A 17,316-nucleotide genomic window follows, 5' to 3' on the forward strand; every position below is an offset into this window, starting at 1 on the left:
CCCTGCTTACCCACATACCATCCAGATTGCTCTTCACTCGTTTTTGACAATTCATCCAGCATGTCCCCTAGAATCAGCCCTTCCAGTTCTTCCTAGACATCTGGCCATTGGACACTGTCTCTGTGTCCAATAGCTGTGTCATTCCTGCCCCTCTCATCTTTCCATCTACCTTGTTTTCTAATCTTCTCTGGAACCTTTTTCAGACTCTTCATGTCACAGCTCTGCTATTGCAAACGATCTTTACTACTTCTCCTTCAGCGTGTCCACCTTCTTCACTTGCTCGTTTCTGGTCCATTTCTATCAAGTGCAGCAGCCCCCAGTCTGTGACTTGCAGATGGCCTCATGCTTGGAAAACTCCCGTTTCATTACAGCTGTGAGAGGGAAGGAAGCAAAAATTGACTGCTGAAGTGGGGCACTATAATGCAAGCCCTGGAATGGTATTTACCTTTTCCTCTTGTGTCAGCAAAGACTGGGAACACACTCTTCTCTTGAAAGATTTCATCCTGTTTTTCTAGCTTCTTGTCATTCTTCTGTCAAGGATCTAATTGATTATTTTCTCCCTTCTCATCTTCACTTTCTGTTCTCTATATCTAGGTCCATCTCTCCTGCCATCCCTTCAAATTCTGCAGTTATTTGCATTTGAAATAAACAGGGCCTCTCTGTGGGAGAGGCCTTTAGGTATTTTGCCTTTAGTGTCTGTTTATATTGTGTTTCATACCAGATTTGTAGTCCAGCTCTGAGCCCTTATCTCTCTCGGTGAATTCTCAATAGGCCTTCTAGAGCTACAAACTACTTCATCCAAAGGACTTTTTCCTGGCTGATGGTTTCTGTGAAAGAGGAAGAAGCAAGAGGGAAATGCTTTATGTAATTTTTTAGAGTGACAATGTGTGTATTCAAATTTTTCCACAGAGAAATTTGCCACGTTATAAGATTCTGGGAGTAGCTGTTCCTGCGCTGCTGCTTGCTCCTCTGGAGGGAGCTTTCTCAGAGCCGTTGAGTTCACTTAGGAGAGTGTTTCTACAAAATCTTTTTAAATTTTTTTACTAAGAGGTGAAAATTGAAACCAAGAGTGAATCATGGACCTGAGTACCAGTGAGAACTTGTCAGCCTAACAAAGAAGCAGGGTTACAGCTATAGCAAAAAGAAACCAGGCATTTGACATAGCGCAGCTGAGATTTCCCTTTGCATTTAGCACGGTCTGGGCTGACTGGAAACACGTAGTTTTGGGACAACCCAAATTGGCAGAGTTCCAATGCTCTGGGTGTTACACTCCTAGCGGCACAGCAGCACTGGGTGGGTCGAAGGCTTGCTTCTGTGCAGCCGTTTCTCAGGTTCCTTTCCGAAATAAAAGGGCACCTTTTACGGATGGAAGCAGAAGGGTGCATGTGCACACGTGCCTATGATTCTTGCTTGTTGTTTCAAACGTGCACTGCCAGAAGCTATTTCACATGTGAGGTGGAATTCTGTGTCGCCTGTCCATCAATACACTGAAAGGGCTGATGTGGATTGTGGCCTAGAAAAAGGATTTTAATGTTTCACAAATACCCCATACTTTTGCTTTCTCTCTCACTCTTCCTAAATATGTGCAGATATACTATATAACTTACGAAAATATACATGCGTGTGTATATATATACAATTTTTTAAAATCATAGATAGCATGCACACAGAAGTGCATATGTGTTTGGTACATGCTGTTGTAAATGAGAAGTATACACTTCACAAAGTATATCTAATAGAGATTAAAGTTAGTGTAAAAATGGGCACAGAAAATTGCTTTAGGACACAATTTTTGACCAAGTCTCTGCAAATATAAACATATAAATATATAAACAGTGGTGACTCAATATCCATAGATTAGCATCAATACTTGCTGTGAGATTAATCCCTCTCAGGAACCCTGGTATAGACTTTTGCCTTGTCAGCTCTATGAACAGGGGATGGCAAGGAAAAAAAACCTCATCTTTTTGATTTACAACAAACATCTGCTATCTGCAAAAATAATAGACTTCTAAAGTTAAAATAAAATTGTTCATAGTCATGCAGCTAGGAGTAAAACTGAGAATTATATCAGTTTTACTGTACCATTGTATCTACTGAGACTGTGCTCTTGGTATAAGCAAATTTATGAATATGCAGGAAAATTAACTGTGAATGTTTGAACTGTATTGTTTTTTGTTTTTTTTTTTTTTCTCCAGTTAATCTTTTTTAACACCTTCTTTTCCCTATCCCTGTTTAGGCTAATAATCTTCCAAAAGCTGTTGCAGCAGCTCACACATTTCTTCTGAAGCATCCAGATGATGAAATGATGCAAAGAAATATGGCCTACTATAAGAGCATACCTGATGCTGAGGAGCATATTAAAGACTTGGAGACGAAGCCTTATGAGGTATGCTTACTCAGGAGAGTCTGCTGTTTTGGAACTGTTCTATTACTCCTCTTATTGGGTGAGATTCAGGAATCTCATTTGCTTATATGTTCTCAGTTCTTAATCTCCCTCTTCCTGTTATCTCAGTCATCTTTGTTCTGCCTTCTTGATGCATTCAAGTAATTATTACCTCTCCTGCACTTCATTGTTCCATAAATGAGTCACAGCAAATCAGACAGTGCCATGCCTGAAAGCTGCTACATGCAGATCACTGCTAGAGCTAAGCAGGTGTGTAGTTATCCAAATTCATGAGTACTGTAGTGGCACAGCTGAAAATAGCTCAGACATTTGGCTTTAAGATTCCATTGAAAATCTCTGTCACAGCCTGTGCTTTAGACTCGCACTGTTACTTCTCTCCAGCAGGCTTTTCTTTTGATTGGAAATGGAATTACATACTCTGCTCTCTAGGAAATACCGGTTAAAATTCGTTAGTCTCCAGTATTTGTTGTCCTCACAGCATCTGGAGAGCAGCTCATAGAGTCATCCAGAAATGTGGAGACATCATTTACTGTATTTGAGTTTACGTAACACTTCTCGTGGTCCAGTTACTGTGGATTCATTCCTGCCAATTTTTCAGAATCTCTTTGTCAGGGCTGTGAGAGCATACAATGGTGACAATTGGTGGACGTCCATCTCGGACATGGAACTAGCTCTTCCTGATTTCTTCAAAGCCTATGATGACTGCATAGCAGCCTGTGAAGGCTCGCGAGAGATCACAGATTTTAAAGACTTCTATCTTTCCGTTGCAGGTGAGTGGTTAGTAATGAAGGAAAGATGTTCCCAAACCATTTCAGTTTATTCATAGGATTGGTTACCCAAGTCCTGTTCCTCAATTTAGGCCAGTAGGCGTTTATGAGATTCAAAACTGCTTGAGTTTGGGTTTACTTTTTTGCTCTCTTCAGTAACATAAATGAGGTCTATCAGGAAATTGGAGCAGAGATCTTACATTAGCATGGAAGTTCTGTGTCAGAGTAAAATAGATGTGTAAATAACAACTGCTCTATCTGGGTAGCAGTGGTCATCCAGCCAGGTCTCTTGACCATCATTTCAGTATCAGGTTGGCCACCTTTGAATTCTGTGGTTAGCCTGCCTTTGAAGTCAGCTCTGTGGTTTGTGTAGGTCTGGTGATCTGTATCTCCTTTCTCATAAACGACAAGGTTCTGTTGGCTATTTTTAATCTTTCTTACATTAGAGTTTCACTAGTAGGTAACATCTATATTTTTTGTGTATAGCAAAAAAACCCCAAAACATTGCTTTGCAAAGGAAATGGGATATCAGCTTTTTTTGATTGGTGTCAAAATGGCGCATACACATTTCCTATGCTCTTTGGCAGCAAAAGAAACAAATAATTTCTCCAGTGCTCTGACAACTCAGTATGGTTGACAATATTTTTTGTGGAGAACACCTACATGTTTTCTCAATAAACCTAGAAATTCTCTTGCATTTTTTATGTTCTAAGTTACGCTAAGGAAAAGCATTCCACCTTTTGTCGTAAAGCCATAATACGTCTTGGTGAGGGGAAGCTTTTGTGAAGTATGTTTATACATGAGCAGCTTCAGTTTCTCATGATGTGCAGCTGGTATTCACTAATACAGCTGATATGGAATAACTATTGCAGGCTATTCCTCAAGCCTGACTTGCTCTTGAGCAAAACAGGCAGGTATCTAGGATAGCAAATACAGAGTAAAGAGCAAATCACAGGCAGTAAAGCAAGGAACACGAACTTTCTTCCCCAGTGGGTCAGAGCTCTGATGTCAGGACAATTCCTAAGCCACTGTAAAGAATAGTGTCTATGCTCAGCCGTGATTGACACTTACTATCACCCTCCCTCTTCCTCCTTGGAAGGAAAGGACAATTCCCAGCAGTAGTGATGGGAAAGAAAGGTAGGAATTACTGCGTGATGTCACCATGGCCACATTAATGCATTTCAAGTATTTTGCTCTTGAGATAAGAACATTCAAATTTATTTGCACTGCCTGGGCTGAACTGTGCTCGTATTCCAGGGAGAAATATTCTGCCTCCAAGGATCTGCAGGAGGCAGATGTACATGCTTACATATGCTGCTCTTATAAAAGATAGGTCTAGTAATTTCATTTGGCCAGTTGTTTTTAGTTAGTTTCAGGAGCTATTTTTAGTTAACCTCAGTGTTAACCTCTTCATGTTAGGAGTTGTCAGTGATGAAAAGTGTTCTTTTGTCTTGGTCAGAAATTTGCTGCACAACCTTTACTTTCTTTCACCTGTCAAATGTGCCTAACAGGGAAACTAAGACTTTAAAATATTTTTTTACGTCCTGTTGATGAATGCGATGTATCCATAAAATGCTTGAAATTTTTTGCTGGAAGGTTTTCTTGAAATGTGTTTTCTTGAATATAAAATTCCTGTAGTCCTATATTGCATTCTATATAGCGATTTTTAGACTGGGTAAGCTTGTGAACTTATATGTTCCTGGCATATTCTACTCTTTCTTCTCTCTTAAAGCGTCCAAACTGATCCCATAACACAGCCATCTCTGGAAGTTTATTTTGCAATCGCCTGCTGTATCTGTCTGTGACACAGTTATACTCAGCAGCATGGGGACATTATTTGTACAATAATGTAATGAAATTGCAGAGGCTTGCAAAATTTAGAAAAGAAAGCACTGTTAAGTTTACAGCTAGGAAATAATGCAATGCTGTGTAATACTATGAAAAACCGACCACCACATGCTGCCTGTAGGTATCAATAAAATCTAAGTGCTCAGTTCTCTGGAATTCCAGCTCTGATGCCTTAAAAGTCAGCCACACAGATTTTCACAGAAGGACCTAGTACCAACACTTGCTTCCTACTTCAGATGTAGTTGTAGATTCTCAGTACTTCCAAGCAGGAAGATCCAGAAGCGCATTATAAGGCCAAATTTTAATGGGTGACTAATGGGAGGTATTACAACAGTTCACTCTGTGTTTTCCATACCCTCTGTTACTGTTTACTTCCTTCCAGATCATTATATTGAAGTCCTTGCATGCAAAGTGCAGTGTGAGAGCAATCTGACACCCATTATAGGAGGCTTTGTCGTTGAAAAATTTGTGGCCACCATGTACCATTACTTGCAGTTTGCATATTATAAAAGTAAGTAGTAATTTATTGTGCTTAAATAATGCTGATGTTGGATGATGTGGGACAGATTCTATTCATAATATTTTCCCTCTAATTTTATGCTTTAGAATGTAAGTAGTGGCCTCCAGAATCTGCTTTTTAAACTGTTCTGGGACAGAAAATCTAAGTTTCCTCGTGTCTTTTGCTCCCTGTTATCACTGTAGTTAACAAACATGGGACAGAATTTCTTCCACAAAAAACCTACAGTGTATTTCATACTATTTGCTTTTTTCTAGTGGATTTTTATAATCTTGTTAGAATGGAGCTAAATGGGTTTTGAAGGGAGGGGACCACTTAACAGAAATGATAGTGTTCGGTGCTCAGTGATGACATATTTGATAGGTAAATTAATCAGTGAAAGTTGTGGTTTCTTGAGGAGCTACTTGCGCTGTAAAGAACAGTTTTAGCTCTTACAGCTGTTCCTGCAGGCTCCAATATCAAAGGGAAAGCACATCAGCCATGTAGCATCAAGCCATTAATGACTCTTGCTTGTATTGTTTGGCTACACACTTTACACCTTGACTCTTCCCTCTTTATCAATCCTAGTACAGATAAGTAGGGAGGGGATTAATATATTTTTGTTTATTTTTTAAATAAATGTCCCAGTGTGTACCACCAAGCTGTGTGGTGATACTGGGATACCTGGGAGGAACATTTGGTTACGATTTTCATAGAAAACCATCAGAGGTTGATGCTGAGTTGATTTTTGAATCATGGCCTTATGTGTTTCAGAACACAAAAATAGCATATTGTTTCTGGAGAGCAAATTTTTTTTCTCTATGCAGCTGGTGAGGAGGTAGAGTATGGGCTCTGTTTCCATTTGAGTTTTCCAGAGCTTTGATAATAGTAGGAATTTCTTCATTTACCTTACCTGGACTTTTTTGGTGTGTGTTTATTAAATAGTGAATGACATGAAGAATGCAGCTTGTTGTGCTGCTAGTTACCTTCTGTTCGATGAGAAAGATGAAGTAATGAAACAGAACATGGTCTATTACCAGTACCACAAAGACAAATGGGGACTTAAAGAGGAAGATTTTCAGCCCAGATCGGTAGGTGAATGACTTAAAATGCCTTCTAGACACATTCAGATATTTCTCTTAAACTCAGTGAGAAAATGTAGGATATCTGCTGTTTCTGGAGTTTAACATGCTCTGTTTTACTAAAATTATATAGGAAGTTGTACACAGAAGTGTAGTGTGTTATGTAAACAGTGGATGTCTTTATAACTCTTTCTGTTGAAATATACTACGATAGCATATAATATATGATAAGTCAACTCATGCTGGTACTTCTCTGACCATTAAACATATTTATATCTTTATGTACCTCTATAAATAAAGCAGCTGGTCCCTGAAATCTCTGATGATGAAATCTCTGAGTGACATTCAGGCTTTTGTGAACCATTATTTGCCAACACATAGTTTCCCACTTGCTTGTTATTTCAGATTCTGTGGGCATTGGAATGTGTCTGAATATGGTTACTCCAGATAAACTGACTTTCCACTTACTCCATTTAGAACACAGTTGGTGGATGAGGATGGAAAAAGGCTCAGGACTGTATTGCATCTAATTATCTAAATTCAAATGCTTGCTGCAAAGAAGACACCAGTCCGTCCAGTAACAATTGTTGTCTGGCTTTGGAAAACTATTTTAAAAATAGGTTTCCACGCTGTTCTTAAATTTCCATGTCCAAGGAAATTTTACAGCCTGGACTGTGACATCAAATTGGATTTTCCGATGTTTCTTGTTACCAGGATTTAAGTCATACAGCTAAATTGTGATGCTTAGTGACTTCTTAGGCATCAGTCATATGGGCTGTACAACTAATTAGTCATTAGCAATACTTGTTCCACAAATTGAATTTAATGCCTTCTGGTCTGCTTCTTAGAGCACACACTTTATTGGCACAGTGGGAACCCAGGCCTGCCCTGCAGGGCCAACTGAGACAAAAGGCAGCAAAAATACATTTGGTTTTTTCAGGCAGCAGCAGCAAGCCTGAGCTCACAGCAGAAGGGGACTGCTCTTTTCCCACTGCTTTTGAGTGCAGAATGGTGCTTTATAACCATATTGGAGACAATGTTTCATGGTAGTGGGAGTGAGGGATAGCAACAGTGGGAAACTGCAAAATGCAGACAGATTTGGCATACATGTGCAGAGAGGGCAAAACAACGGCCCTACACATGCACTCTGAATGTTTCATTGATAACTTCTGGAGCTGGGGACTACAGATAATTTGATTTTAAAATGCAAAATATTAAATGCACACAGCTGTATTTTCTTGTTCTTTGATCAATGTAGCTATCAACAGAAGTTGCTTGCCGTCCTAATCACTTGCCTTGAATATCATAATGCTTCTGGTTTACTTTCAAGAAGTGGTAATGAGGTGACAGCAACATTTGGCTCTGGCACTAACCTTTAGATGTTCTTGTGAAAGAAAGAGTCTCCTGTTTTCTTCCCCAAAATGAGTTAAATGGAACAATAAAAATAGATGAAAGTTGGTACTCACAAATATGAGAGAGTGAGACTGAGCTACCCTCTGCTGTCCGGGCACATAGCCGGGAAGTGAGGAAAGACAGGTGAGTGACCTCGCAGAGTTTCCCTAGCGCAGGCTCAGGCTGGGATGTTGAGTCATTATCATGCAAAACTGCTCAGTGTGTTTCTTTCCCAGAACTGACTGCTGCCATATGCCAGCACAGGGAGACAGAGGCTTTCTCCTGTCCAAAGCCTACTGGAATGCAGGCACAGGCTGCTGCTTAGACCTGGCAGTCTCATTCCTTATTCTCAGATTCGCCAGTGCTTTGAAACATGAGAAAGAGGAGACTACTTTGTTCTTGCAGTGGGGGAGCCTGTGCTTAGGAAGATCTACAGAAGAGTTTGGAATATGCTGTTTGCTGTTTCCTTTCTCAAACACTGTGAACCCTGCCTGGGATCTACCTTTATTAGGTCTGGGTCTGACTTCACTAGAGTAGTTTCAGGAGGCATGTGATGACACTGCCCTGTCTTGCTACCCTAAAGTAACAGAAATTTGGGTTTTTTTTGGTAGGAGGCAATTCGATACCACAACGTTACTACACTCCAGCTGGAAATATATGAATTTGCAAAGGAACATCTGGAGGATGATGATGAGGTGAGTTTTCTAGAAATGAAGTCATGGTAAAAAAGCAACAATCATGTTTAAAGTGAAGATGATACATAGCTGTAATTCCAGGATTTAACTAATATGGAAAAATCTTCTTGTAACCACGACTGATTTATAATAAATTTTTGTTTGGTAATTGGAATATAAGAATAAACTCAAAGAACATAATGTACCATTAAAAAAAAACATGGATAGAATTAGCATGAAGGTAAATATATAACGCACTGAGCTGACAGTTTTCGAGTTGTAACACCAGGGAGCAGAGAAATGGTGTATATATATTTAAACCAAATGTTTTTCTGGGTTTGGTGTTTTGAGGGGGCCGAGTGTTGTCAATTTTTTTTTTAAATGTTGTTTAAATTAGATTTAAAGGTCCTTATGATTTTGTCCAGAAGTAACCACCTAAATTGTAGTTTTTGTCCAAAGGAAGTCTTGTTGTCTGTTATTTTTTTCTGCTGGCATTTTGATCACCCAGTTGTGCTTTTTAAATGGTTGGAATTCATGGTCAAATAGCATATAATGACTACTGTTTACACTGGAAAATATTTTAAAGGGATTTTTTATTTTGGTGCAAGAAAAGAAGTTTAATGGTTGAAAGGGTGTTTCCTTCCACAACTGAAATTAAAGTATAATTCATGGGAGGTTTTGGATTGCCTTTTGCTTTCATTTAGAAGTTTAAAAAAATCTTCAAATGGTGAAATGTTACTGGCATTAACAAAGAAAGAGCTTTGCTTAGTTGTGACATGAAGCAAGGGTACCTGTAATGAGCACTGCCAAGGTCTTTCTTAGTTAGGAAAGACGAAGATGGTTTAAGTTAAAAAAATGAAAACACCTTTACAATTTTTGTTATCCAACACGTAGGGAGAGAGAATATTTTACAGCAGAGAAGCAATGTCTGTGCTGCCTTCAGTATTCTTGTGATCTGAAAACAACTCTATTTGAAATTCCATTGCAAGGTTACCAGACTTCAGGAAGACTTTCCATTCTGATAAAACCCCCTGAAAGTCAGTTTAATAAGCTTGCTTTAAGGTTGAGCTTAGATGAGGACTAGTCTGTATGGATTTTCATCAAGGTGTGAAATACTTGAGCACTTTTCATACTCCTTGTTGATTTGTGCTTTGACCATGATGTTTTCCTGTGTTAGGCATCAATTTAGTTTGTACTTTTTTTCTTCTTTCCTATCTGCTGCTTCAAAACACAGGGATGAGTAATTAAAGAGAGGGTGAAGAATAAACCATTTTGAGGGTTTTCCCCATATGTTTAAGAAGAAAGGGTTATAGAACACTCCAACCCTCTACACTGTGTGTAGAATAAACAAGCATTAATTTGGTGGTATTCATTCCTGTAGCCCCTTTCACCAGGGCTATGACAAATGACCTTGCAATCTGCAGGAGGGTGGTGCAGTGTAAACTGCAGTTAAATTTTTGGGCTGACAAGGAAGTCACATTACACTGGATTATATGTTTGGATTAAACAACCAAAATTACTGGGCCTGCTTATGCCACAGATATCCCTACCTCACACTCTCTTTGTATTAGGAAAGTTACCATTCTTCTTCTCAGGGGAAAAGCTGAACAGCTTCTGTGCCCTCCCTTGCTAGGGCCCAAACACCTGTGAGGGATGGAGGCTGTCCATGCCTCTGGCTTTTGGTAGTGAACTCATAAATCGCTGGCTACCAGAACTTGTCTTTGGCTGCAAGAGACTTCCAGTTAGTACAGACAGAGCAGGAATAGCACAAAGGTAAAACCACGACCTTGCAGTTTCTGCTCTATGGGCAGGATCTGGTAGTATAAGTGGAATTTTTTATTTTGTTTAGTATTTCTTCTGGCACAGATAGAAAAGTTTGTTCGATAGGAATGTTGAAAACTGATTAATACCCTGGATAAGGTATTGCAGTAGAAACTTTATTAAAAATTGTTGAGGATGGAGGCAAGCTCTCTTCTAAGTGCACTCTGTTTATTTAAACCATGTACTTCTTGGGCCATAGGCCATACCTTATTTGAGTTTCTGTTCTCCGTGTTTGCTTTTTGTGAAATTGTTTGTGGGCTAGTAAGATAGCCCACAAGATAATCTGCAGGGAAAAAAAAGTCTTTTTTCCTTGATGGAAGCAAAAGGATTGATGTGGCAAGAAGATCCCTTCCTATGTGAGTGCCATTATTTTCAAGTGGAGAATCTCATTTTATCCAGACTTTTCCATGGTCCCATATCCCAGATCAACCATGTGTCTTTCTAAATCCCATTAGCAAAGCAAGTGAAAACATTTGGCTTCTCCAGGAATACATAGCAGTAATTGCAGGGGCTGGAACAGGCGGTAATGATTTTTGCATATGTTACTACAAGAAATACTGTTCTGCTTGTGTTACTCTATCAATATTTTTCCACAAGGAAATGAAAAACTCTTAATTCAAACATTTAACACAGTAGAGATGACAGAATATTAGTGTCAGCTAGCTACAAATTGCTTTTAAGAAAAAGTAATCATTCTTAAATATCCTTGCAGTTTTCCACAGGGAAGTTAAAAGAACGTTACAGTGTTGTCATCTTAGTTGGCCATGGACAGACAGGCTTCTTGATTTCTGTTCAGATCAAAGCTATCATGGATACAGCTCCTGGTACTGCACAGATTTAAGTGGCAAACTGAAATGCTTTTAAGAGCCAGACATGCTGTTAGTGTAGATGTAACTCCAGCACCACAGTAATTGTATGAGACGTGATTTTGGCCCATAAAATCAGTGTTCTTGTGGAATTTTTTTTGGAGGGTGATAGCTACTTAGCTGTTCTAAATTCCATCAGAACCACAAGTATTTGGCGAGGATGAGCCTACAATGTGATTTTTCTTTCAGTACTTAATCAGTAGGTTGGCAGCATTGACCCACTTTTTTGGACACCTTTTTTTTTATTTGTATATAGTGTGTGTTCCATTTGCGTGAAATTAAAATGCTCTGTGTTTCATCACATCCATGTAATGCAAAGAAGAATAAGTACTGAACTAATGTGACTGGTGGAAAGAGGACATATGGAATAGCATCAAAACACAAGGGCCCCAGTGGAGTACTGATAGCAAATAGAAATCTGAATTCAGCCTATTTTTCTGTTTGGGAATTGCTAACAATGTACTTAGAGCTTTATTAACTCATTCCTTGGATATATTCAAATGATTTACACAAGTGTGCTTGTAACAGCAAGTTGTAAGTGGAGACGTGTAAACTCTGCCCTGCCTGTGACCTCAGACCAGCACAGCTCCAACAGCACAGCTGCCCTGAGAAGAGCTGGTGGCAGCTGTTTCAAAGAGAGTTGCCAGCTAATGGGCAGTGTTGTGGTCCCTGTTCAACATACACTTTTTTAAAGAAAAAAGAAGATGAGGGATTTTTTTCCGTCATAATTTTCTAGTGGAGATTCTTTCCATATGGCTGGGTCTTTCTGCTTTCTCCTCTTGCTTTTACACCACTGGATGTGTGTTTTGGTCAAAGGTGTTCTTCCTCCCATTAAAGCCACTTCTTATGGGAAGCTTCCAGTATGGTTGGGCTTAAATGTTAGGATGGCCCTAAGCTGCAGGTATTGGCATTAGGAAGAACTTCTACTGCCCAGATTCTCTTAATCTTCTGCATGCAGCATAAAGCAGGCAAGAGAGCATAAGTACATAAGTAGAGCTCAGAAACAAGGCCACTGGAAGGCTTCTGCTTTCAGTGTAATTGGAACAATTGGGTTGACTGATGTTTTATAGGCACTATAAATTATAATGTTAAAAGGAAAGCACATTTATTGGTTTACTGTAAAATACTACTGTAAAAACTGCAGTGTACTGTAATCTCCCCTAATATTTGGGAAAGGAACAGTTAAAGGTTCAGAATAAATTGTTAAAAAGAAATGGAAAAAAATTTGAGAATGTAGTTAATAGTCATGTAAAAACCAACTAAGCTCTCTTAATACTGAAAAAAAAAGCCCAAAAGCATGTGGCAGTTGGTTACACTGTGGACTAAGTATCTGAAAAAGAAATAAGTTAAGGGACAAATAATTTTTCTGCAAAAAGAATTGAGGGATTTTCTTTTTTTTTCCCCAGCTAGAATGTCAGGAATGTCCAGCCTGGACTGTACAGCTTATGGAAGTTCTGACAGGGCTTTGAGGAGTTTAACAGTGAACTCTCAGGTTTTAACTGAAGGTTAGATCAAGAAACTCTCTTGGTCGAAGGCTGAATAAACCTTTCAGGCTGAGCCACTCATTGACACATGCCTTACTGTTACGCTGATATAATGTTTTTCCCCTCCAAAACATTGCTGGCCAGTGGGCTGTGTGGTAAGTATGTGCAGGCTCTGTTAGGTCCATGGAGCAAATGTCCTCCACAGTCAGCTGTATCAAACCTTTGTCTTCACTCTTGCAAGGTGATTATTTGTTCTTGAACAAAATCTGCTGGTTTTCATAACCTAATCCTTGTGGCTACTCTCATTACTTACTAGGGCAATTACAGGACAGTAATTAATTATAGGGCAGCTAACTCCTCACCTAGAGGCCACCCTTCTCACAACCCAATCACCTAGACCCAGTGCATGAAGGAATCAAAACTGTTGCTCTCACTGTTGAACAAATACCAGTCATTGAGATCTTTGAACTTCAGCAAAATTTGAATTTTGGTCCTGAAGGACAACCGAGGGACATTTTGTGAGATAAATATTTTCCTTCTAAGTCATAGATTATAAGGAAACAAAGATCCAGCCAGTTCTTCACTCTCCGTGTGTTGTCTCTTAAGGCTGTTTGTTGGATGAGTTTGAATAAAAGCTGTTTCCTATTAATTGACTGATAATCACACATAAAAGCATGTCCAGAATAATAATTTTCTGTGGATCTTAATTCATTCTAGAACACTATCTTTTATTATCTTCTCTGTTGCTTCCCTGAAGATAGGGTTTGTTGCTTCCCTGAAGAAGGAATATCCTACTGCAATACATACAGAATCCCTATAGGAGAGGCCATCAGCAGATCTGCATTGGAAAGTATGGGTTATTATAAGAAAGCTAGTGGTTTCCCATAACTTTTCCAGTCCATACTGAGAAAGGGCAGAACAGATTATAGGGGAGGCAAGGACTCATGAATGATTCATGCTTGCAGTTGCAGAAGGCAATCATTGCAAGCAATGGCAAGGTGTCTGGGTCTGTCAGTGAGCAGTGTAACTGCTGCTTGCTACTGTTTTTAAATTATGTCTTGAAAGAAAAGTTGGTGCTGGACCATCAGCCTCAAGTGTGCCATTGCAGAGACAGGTACTTGTAGCTCTTCCTTCTTGCTGTTTTGTTTTAATAGTTGGCTAGGAGTCTCCAAAGTGCAGTTTCAAAGTACAGTTTCTCTAAAAAAGTTGTTTTGTGAGTGTGAATGCGACATTTAATGTTGCATAAGGAAGGGCCTTGCCCAATGTATATCATGGTCTTGGACACTCAGTACACTGAGGTACTAAGTGAGGAGTTTTGCATTCTTCTCCTTTTTAGGTCTTTTTTTTTCCTCCAATGCTCTAGCTTCTCTTTTGCTTATGCCTCAGTCTCACTAGCCTGGGTTAGTTTATTCAGAATTAACCAAGTACGCTGTTTTAAAATTATTTTTTAATTATAATTAGCCTACTCACATACCCTCTTTACCCTCTGTAAAACCTTCTTAATTACTGTGGCATAAAATTTGTTCTTTCTGTCTGTGCCTCTGTTCAGTTGTTAATCTATGCCAAGAGTGCTCACTTTCCATATCTAGCAGATAATTAGATGTTCCAGTTGGACAGATCAGCTTCTCTGATTCCTCCTACCACTCACACCAGTCTGGGAACATTCCCCTTTTTCTGCTTGATATCACACCTTCCATATTTCAGGTTATACTTGTTCCATCTTTTCCCATACATCCTTGGTCTGTCAGTCCCACATTGCACTGGCCGTCCCTGAACTAGGAGAGGGAAGAGGTTGGTAGGGAGATTGTGGGGGCCCCAGGGCTGCTCAGTCTGTACCTGGCAAACCTGGAGGACATGACTGTGGACCAACGGCCAGGCACGGAGGAAATGCTTCCCTGCAGGTGATCAAGCAGCTCACTAGTGTGTACTTTCCACTTGTTGGCTGCCTAACTATCACACACAGTTGCTCTGGCAGCAAACCCTTCTCTTCCGAAGAATACCCAGACTTCTTGTCCTGTTTTCCTACCTAGCAGCCAGATGGCTTCATCGCCCTTTGGGCCCTGGATTGCTCAGTATGATTTACATCAGCACTGGGCTGGAGCAATGCATTTATGTTACCTGCATTGGAGCTGGTGGCCGTTGTGCCCTCGAGTAGCTGGCAGTGGAAAGAATTTTGGGTTTGCAGCCGACTTTGCATGGAAAATTGGATGTTTTTTCTGTAAAGGTAGGGAGGAGCCAAAGAGCACAGCCTGTGACCGGAAGGGACTCTGCCTCACTGAGGGAGTAAATCATATCAAAGACTCATTTCAGACTCCAGGTCTGCAGGCATAGATCAGCACGAAGTTACTAGGTGTCAGCAGACAGAAGGCTTTTTTCCATGGAATGACCACCTGTGGAATATGTACTGAGTTCAGCCATGCTAAATGTCTGGTGTGAAGTGAGTGCTAATGGGACAAGGACATTGATCAGCCTGGTCACAGCTGCCAGTGTGACAATGTGATCGCCTCCTCTGAGGCAGCGTTATCACCTTTTCATTGGGCTGCCAACCACTGTACAACTTCAAAATATTTTACATTTCGATGATGAAGGCACAGGCAAAAATATTTTAACGGGGGTTTTGTTTGTCATTAATCTAGAGATTTTGCCTTTTCCAAAATAACCAACATCCAGGCAATTATTCAGTTGTATTCAGTTATATCAGCATATTTTATGTATATTGTTTCAGCAACTGTTTTTATATTTTTTGGCATATTTCAGCCTCTCTTATTCCTAAGTACATCTAATCAGACTACAACAGCTTCTGCAATGCTTTCCTTTAGAGCTCAGTTTCAGACACTAGAGATTTCAGGTTTGTTTGGGTTTTTTTTCCTAATACTGTTGCGTTTAAATATCCTATTTCATTTCTTACATGTTTCTGGATTTGAAAACATACCAGAAATTAAAAACTTGAATTTTGTCTGTATGTTGTGTGTCTTCTGAAAAGTTCTATCTTAGTGATGAGTGTGACAATAATATGAATTTGGATACTTAAATATTTTTAACAAATTCAGAGCACAACAAATTGCCATCCTTCAGGACTTGCCAAAATCACTTCATAGTTGCAAAATCTCAGTGGTCTTTTGACATGGAACTGTGAAGTAGGGAACAAGAACAGCAGTTATTTCAGCCAGCTTTCCTCCTGCTTTTATTTTTGTTTGCTTAGTTTCATTATTTCTCTCACGGTTAATCATACTTCTTAAAAGTGTGATGTTATTACTTTTTAATCACAATATCCGTAATACTATTATCTTATTCAAAATAGGAAAAAATTCCTCTTATTGTTTTCATTGACAGAGTTTTAATTCCCTTTTCTCAACACAATAGAAAATGGTAAAATTTCGAGTCTCAGAATGTTTCTAGAAGATGTTGTCTTTCTAAGGAATGCCTATTTAGACAACAATGTGCTAAAAATGTAATTGGGATTGTAAACATCAATTCAACAGACTTAGAAGCTTAATGCAGTTCACAGAGACTTGGAATGGGTGGTGAAGGAAAGAAGGAAAATAAACCTCCAAACAAGGGTGACTTGCTTTCAACGTAACTGGTAGAAGTTCTCATTATTTTACATATGAGAGTGAGTATGATCAAGTTTTCCAGCAGAAAATGACAATTATTTTTGGAAAAAAACTAAGTCACATCTTAAGACTTTTTTAGACCATAGGTTTATGTCAAGAAAGAAAGGACGGGTTTAAAGAAAACAGAGTTAAATTAAGAGTTTATCAGAACATTGTAGTTACTAGAGTAAAAGGTTGGAAATGTGGCATTTGAGCATCTGCATCTTTCTACTTTAAGTTGTATCAAAAAGTGAGTATAGGCATAGGTAATCCCACAGGGTCTCCCCTCTCAGGCAGTGTTTCTGAACTGTGCATGGAAGGCAAACCAGAAAATACTGGTGTTTCTGAGGATGCCAGCAGATGGGCTGCTACAGTTAGTTTTGAGTAGCTTTGAGCTGCTGTTGGACATGTGCTGTTGACTACCTGCTTTTCACCACTGAAGTTGTTACCTTGTGCTGAAAGTGATCACAGAAGGTTTTTAGCTCAGTTACTATAGTTTATTTGACAAAACAGTAAGTTCCAGCCAGTGGAGCTGTATCATGCCAGAGTACTCAGGCTTGACTGCAGGAAGACATTTTACTAAGGTATAAGACACAGAACTACATTAGAAATCGTTTAAATAAAGTTGGATTGCTACATTGTGTTGGTGCCCTGTGTTGGCAGAGTGGAGCTTGTAAATTTTCTAGTCTGAATCTAAATCCAGTATATTTGTTTCCAGTATGGAAAACATTCTAGTATCTCTGGTTCTTCACATTGTTGCTGCATTGAAGCATGGCTTGTGTAGATCTGTGGTTGAAAACGGAGAAGGGTGTTGAAGGGTGTGACAGGGGACATAAACAGTTAAGGAAGACATACAAAGTCAAAGTTCTGGTTCTACAAAATGCTT

General features: G+C 39.3%; 1 protein-coding gene across 3 annotated transcripts in view; it reads left to right on the forward strand.

The window, feature by feature from the left end:
• Positions 1-17,316, forward strand: part of CRTAP (cartilage associated protein) — a 26,442-nt gene that overhangs the window by 1,137 nt on the left and 7,989 nt on the right. For 2 of the 3 annotated variants that reach the window (XM_088166315.1, XM_014887642.2), the window contains exons 2-6: positions 2,240-2,389; positions 3,006-3,177; positions 5,405-5,533; positions 6,464-6,609; positions 8,604-8,687. In XM_088166315.1, the coding sequence (XP_088022441.1) occupies positions 2,240-2,389; positions 3,006-3,177; positions 5,405-5,533; positions 6,464-6,609; positions 8,604-8,687 (681 nt within the window). Of the gene's footprint in view, positions 1-2,239; positions 2,390-3,005; positions 3,178-5,404; positions 5,534-6,463; positions 6,610-8,603; positions 8,688-15,594; positions 16,011-17,316 lie in introns of those variants that run through there. The other variant, XM_088166311.1, reaches the window with a different exon arrangement.

This window comes from Sturnus vulgaris, chromosome 1 (genome assembly GCF_052056855.1).
Source record: "Sturnus vulgaris isolate bStuVul1 chromosome 1, bStuVul1.hap1, whole genome shotgun sequence".
NCBI classification, from domain to species: Eukaryota; Metazoa; Chordata; class Aves; order Passeriformes; family Sturnidae; genus Sturnus; species Sturnus vulgaris.